Source organism: Kryptolebias marmoratus, linkage group LG1 (genome assembly GCF_001649575.2).
Source record: "Kryptolebias marmoratus isolate JLee-2015 linkage group LG1, ASM164957v2, whole genome shotgun sequence".
In the NCBI taxonomy this organism is placed as follows: domain Eukaryota; kingdom Metazoa; phylum Chordata; class Actinopteri; order Cyprinodontiformes; family Rivulidae; genus Kryptolebias; species Kryptolebias marmoratus.
The window spans coordinates 27,288,237-27,294,236 of record NC_051430.1 but is presented as its reverse complement, the minus strand read 5'-3'; the positions used below and the strand labels follow the sequence as shown (position 1 = coordinate 27,294,236).

Here is a 6,000-nt window from a genome sequence, read left to right as displayed (position 1 = left end):
CACGGGCAGGGGACAGCCTGGAGACATTTTATCCCTCCGTTATAAATATTAAAACTTCTAGAATAAAGAGGAATGTTTTTTTTGTTTTTTTTTTTTTTTTTGGTACCGTGACACAGAGCCATAAAAGATTCATCTTCGGATTTTCTCTCCCCCCTCTCTTTCTGTCTCTTTCCGCCAGACGCGCCTCTCCGCCCCGCCCTCAGCCTCCTCCTCGCCCCGGTAAGCGCACACTGATGCGCACCAGTGCGGCTCACGCCACACACACACACACACACACACTTCCCTCTGCGTTCCTGGGAAATCTAACAGTGGAGCAAAGTGATCGGACTGGATCTGTTCTACTAAGAAAAAAAAAAGGATGGATTTGATTCAGGTTTGTCGCTGACTCTCCACTTCAGCGGGAACACTTGGAGTTCTTCTCTCCAGAGCTGTCTTTGCACGCGCGTTTTCCTTCTTTTCTTTCCTTCTTATGGGGAGGTGTCGAGTCCCCTGATCCTAAATTTGGATGTTTACTGCTGACTTGTTTTAAATTCCTCATGACTGAGCCAGGGTTCGACCGGAGACGCGGCTCCCCGCTCGGGAAGACCTGCGGCTGAAGTTTGAAGGGTGCACAGAGAGGGTGCTGCTGGTGGCTCCGTTTCCACACCTCGCGCGCTGGATTTGCAGTCACCCGTGAATTTCACTAAACAGCGGATATCTTATCTTATCTCCGCGCACGACGGGATTTATTGCGCTTCTTCTGGATTCCACCCCCATCTAAAGCACCATGAGGACCGTCGTTTTTGATGGTGAGTGTTAGACATCGCGGGGCTTCTTATTTGTAAAGTTTCCTCCTCGAATCAGAGGAATCTGTTGGGTTTCCGTGCACTGATAAAATTCACCTCCGCGCGGTGCCACATCTCTGTGGAGAAACAGAAAACCAGGTGTCCTGATTGGAGTTTACTCCGCTGCTTTTCCTAAAACACACACACACGCACACCTAAATTGCACAGCAACAACGTCCTTTTTATTTATTTATTTAGTTTGGCTGTAAAAACAAGATGCGTCAGTATCAGTTGCGCATGTAAACGACCTTGACTTAGTGGCTCTTAATTGAGTTGCAAATCAGAGCAGATTACGTGCTTTTTGTGCTCTTTATATAACTGTGTATACATGAGGGAGACATTGTGTGTGAGAGTTCATTATGTTTATGGTGAACAATATGCTCAATTTAATATGAACTTAACCCAGACATGAGCTCTTTTATGAAGGCTGCAGATGGTCCGCTTGGCGGCTCAATAACACCGCAGCTCCTTGGCTTCTAATTAGTGTTTTTGTGGCATCGTCCCACTCAGTGACAGGAAACTGGGCCTTGTGGTTTTGGACTTCCTCTAATGAGAGCATGAATGTTCTCCCACGTTCCCGCCAGAAATGGTTAAAAATGTAATTCCTTGGCAGGAGCTCGTTGTTGGCTAGTGTATTCATGTGCGCACAGATAGGTGGGGGGAGGATGGAGCACCTGGCGCCTTCCTGCGTCTTCCTGCACCTGCGTGTACCCCCGAGCTTCTACTTTAGTGTGCAAAAAAGCTCAATGCAGCGCAGAGATAAAATAACATGGAGAGTTGCTGTTTGACAAGCAGTGTAAGGGAAAAAATGCAGTTTACCAAATGTGGAAGAGACCTGCAGAGTTTACCTGTCGGCCAGGGTCATGTGTTAAGAGTGTTAAGTTGTTCTCGCCAAGAATTAATCACAATAATGTGTCTGTGAGTAATAAGAACAGTGTGTTTGTTCTGGGTGAAGTATGTTTTGTTTGGGGTAAGATGGCCCAGCTGTCCTGGGCTGGTTTCCTGTAAGTGACATAGGAGATGTGATAATGACTGAGATGTGACAATTAAAAGGACCCCCGTGTTCTGGCAAAAGAGAGAAATAGAGAATGCTCATTTATTTCTGTGTAAGAACTGCCTTAAATCCTACAGCGGCACTGGGAGAAAAGCATGTGTGTGTGAAACAACTAGTTTGTGACATCAAAAGCTTGAGAGAATAACCCCACATCTACCCAACCCCACCCCTACACACACACACACACACCTGAAGTGCTTATGCAACATGCTGTACACACTCCATCTTCCTCAGGAGGTTCATTACTTGGCTAAAAATGAAGGATTAGGGTACACACTAAAAACTGATGGGTTATTTTGATAACTCGTTTGCTGTGTTAAACTGGGTCAAAGGTTTGGTTGGTCTGACCAAATATTGAGTCAAAACATTTCACCCAGTGGTTAGGAGCTGAAACATGTCATTCTTCACACTCTGTCGGCCATTTTAAGTCAGAAGTTGACCAAATCAAACCTGACTGGACCATTTGCTTTAAATAGTAAAGACAAGTCTGTAAAAAAACAACACTTGTGAGAAGATATTTAACCCAGTTAGCTTTGTTAATAACCTTAGTGTGCACTAGACAGTGAGTTTGGGTTCCTAAAAAAACATTAGTTGGTTCTGGCTAGCTGGCAGTAATAGCAGTTAGCATCAGCAAGCTAGCTCAAGTTATAATTATCTAATAATACAGATTCCAACATGTTCTTTTGAACTAAAGTTTTTAATAGCTGTAATTCAAGAAGTTAGTCATTTTAACCAATCTATTGGATAGAAAATAAGGCTGCACAATTTTAGAAAACCTGCCATGTACAAAATTAATGTTTATTATGGGATGACAATATCCGCTGAGATAAACCCACAATTTTCTTCACTTCTCACTTTATCTTTTGTCATTGCTATTATCTAAACCAGGTCAAGGCCAGTGAGAATCTGTTGGACTGACCAAATATTCATTGTGACATTGTGATCGCAGACATTGATGGCAATAAATTTGCAATATATTGTGCAGCCCTAGTAGAAAACTCACCCCGGTAGGCTGGATCAACCTGATTACCCAACCCCGGTGAGTTGAAAATACTCAGGGTTTGCTCAGTCCGAATTTGACCCATGCAGCACTGGGTTATGAGGCGGGTTGTTTTTAACCCAGCAGTTTTTAGTGTGAAAGAAAGCCTCAGATTATTGTGGGTCCATGGAATAACTAGACATCTCACAAAAATCAAAGAGGCACATCTGCTTGTGCATTCTCTTTGATATGTCACGGAGTGATGCAAATTCAAGTGCACATCCCATCACTGGCTAAGAATGGCTCTTGGTCCCTCAAACCCTCCAGGCAAGTTTTCATCATCCTACTGTTGTTGTGATTTAGCACCAGGCCACTGACACACACCTATACGTCTGATTTCCTTTTTTCTATTTTTTTTTTTTTTTTTTAATAATTGGTATCCATCCTTCTGGCTTCTGATTTGGCTGAGAAAATATGGCCTGTCATGTCTTGTGTTTAAAGTGTCAGGGTGAGGAGGGACTTTAATTTACACTCTTTTTCACTCAGTCAGCATATGATCAAATGCCTCTGTGGGAAAGCTGTTGCTCGGGGGTGTCGTTGCTCCCTGTCTACTGCCAAGCAAAGCCAATAAAGTGCAAATGAATGGTTAAAACCATTATGGTGGAACTGAAAGCTTTCTCTTCAGGAGGCTTAAACTACAACACAATGAGGATTTTTTTTTTGTCAAATTAGTGTTTTTTTTTTATTTTTTTTTCCCCAGAAGAAAAACAGGCTTGGTTTTAAAAATAGGCCATGAGATGCAGAATCTAATGCGAGGAAAGTAATTCTTTAAAGTATGATAGACTGTAAAGGAAAAAAAAAAGTCATGCAAAAAAGAAAAAAGGTGGATGGCTGATTTGCATTAGGTGAGATCAAACTCTAAGCCATAACCTTACAATAAGAGAAGGCTTTTCTAACCCCTTGAAAGAGAATGTGAAATTGATCTATCTGTGTTTGTATGGATGTTTACAAAAGCACAGGGGGAGGGCTGCAGAGATATTTGTATGTGTGGTGTTTTGTTAGTTTATAGGGAGGTCTGAAGAAGTGGGAGGCAGTAAATGGAAATGAAGACATATATTTTCTTGTTAAGGTGCCTTCTATCACGGTCAGTGGGATGCTGCAACAACACAAAAGAAAATTGATTGCTACTTTAGGAATAATGTTTGTTTTTTTGTGAGTTCTACTTGAGGTTGTTCTCCATGACTGACCATCAATGAACAATGAGACCAAAGAAAGCGTCACACTTCTGCACCTTTGAGCCTTCAAAACATGTGGAATTTTAACATCCCTACAGCGCACAGTTCTGGACCGTAATTTATGTCTTGGGAAGGATGGTGATCAAAGCAGCTGAGTCTCTGACTGATCCTGCTAGATTTAGAGATTTCTAGCTTTTATTCCCAATCTTTCAGCCTGTATATCCCAGTTTAATTCGGACAGTTTTTCCAGGTTTTTAAAGTTCCAGTGTGTAACAGTTTGGGGAATCTATTAAAAGAAAAGAAACTTTATTTTTGTTAGAATAATGTGGAAATAAAAAACAGGTTGATTTTTTTTTAAATTATGTTTAGAATAAGTATATCCACAGACTGCATTGAACCTTTGCTTCACAGTCAGCAATGTTGCACTATAATCTTACAACAATATAATAAAATTTGACCTTTTTATCTTTAAGAAAGGTTATCTTTATTTTTATTTTTAAGTAGGAGGTGAAGTGTGATTGCTATGTGCTGTTGGTTGTAACTTGAAGTTATGCCACTAGGTGTCTCTAAACATTTACAAATTAAGGACACCACTTGTACCTTAGGCTTTGAGGAATAATAAGCTATATTACTTAGTAAAAGAAAATGCCCTGTTTAATCTAATACCTCCTATTTATTGTTGATTGAGATCAGGCAAAGATTGTGGTCAGGTTTAATGCATATTTTTCTATTTTGTTGATGGCTGCAGGTGAACAGAAGGCTTTGCTTGGCAGTTTTGTTGTATCCTGCAACAAGATAATTTACACAATGAAAACAATGTTTGTTCCAGACAGTGCAAATATTCTGTCTTGGAATTTGCCCTTTTTACACAATACAATTTTTTTCATCCAAAATAACAGAATTTTCACAAGTCAGTCGACTCATTTGTTAACTCGCTCAGACAGATAGAACTCTAACTTGTGTGAAGACAACAAGAAGTTGTTAAATCCAGAAAAGAAAACATAGTTCCTAGATGCAATTCTTCATCTTTAGCCAGATTTGTCTAATGTAATGTAGCAAATATGGCAGTGATGTTCACTATCCATTTTCACTAAAGTCCACAGTGAACAGACAGAGTGAGAAAGCCACTTTGACATCAAAACACAAAACTCAGCCATGTACCAAAAACAATCTTCGTACGCAGAGCTTCATGCAAATGGATGGAATGAAGCATGGATTTCTGTTAGCTGCATATAAATAAAATTCCAGCAATAACATTGTTATTAATATTTTTGCAGTAATTGATAACAGCTGTTTGCCAAAAAGAACTTGACATGCTGTAAATAAATCAACTGAAAGATGAAAAAAATAATTTTGATTTTCTGATTATTATTATTAGTTGTGTATTTTTTAACGTAGATACAGAATAGTAATCAAACACCAGTTGTTAACATGGAATTTAAAATAGATACAGATAATCATAATTTAGTGTTATTTATTTATTTTTTTAATAAAGAGAATATTTACAAGATAAAAAAACTGTATATTTTTGTGCACCTAAAATGTTCACACATCAGCCCACTCTTTATTCAGACTCATTGTGTACAGTAAAAATAAAGCATTTAAATTAAATTAATTGTATGATTTTACTGACTGCAGTTTCATTTATTCACCTGCTGCCATGTGAGCAATAAAATAATACTTGGCAAATTACATGAAGTTTAAACGCTGCAAAAGAGGTAACACTAAATTGTGCTAAAATTTCCTCTGAAATTACATGTTTTTAATACACGTTATTAGCGATTACATGAAGATTTATTTTATTGTTATTTTTAATTACTGCTTCAAAAATTTCCTTTATGGTTTTGTATTTACATGAATGCAGGGTAAAATAGTTTTGTGACCAGTTGTGTTTGTTTTTTGTCTAGC

At 39.0% G+C, this 6,000-nt stretch overlaps 1 protein-coding gene across 1 annotated transcript in view; it reads left to right on the top strand.

Moving 5' to 3' along the window:
- The first annotated feature begins 217 nt into the window (after positions 1-217).
- The window catches only part of rtn4r (reticulon 4 receptor), a 50,857-nt gene continuing 45,074 nt past the window's right edge, over positions 218-6,000 (top strand). Inside the window, exon 1 of the mRNA XM_017434706.3 lies at positions 218-788. Coding sequence (XP_017290195.1) covers positions 767-788 — 22 coding nt within the window. The 5' untranslated portion in view covers positions 218-766. The remainder of the gene's footprint in view (positions 789-6,000) is intronic.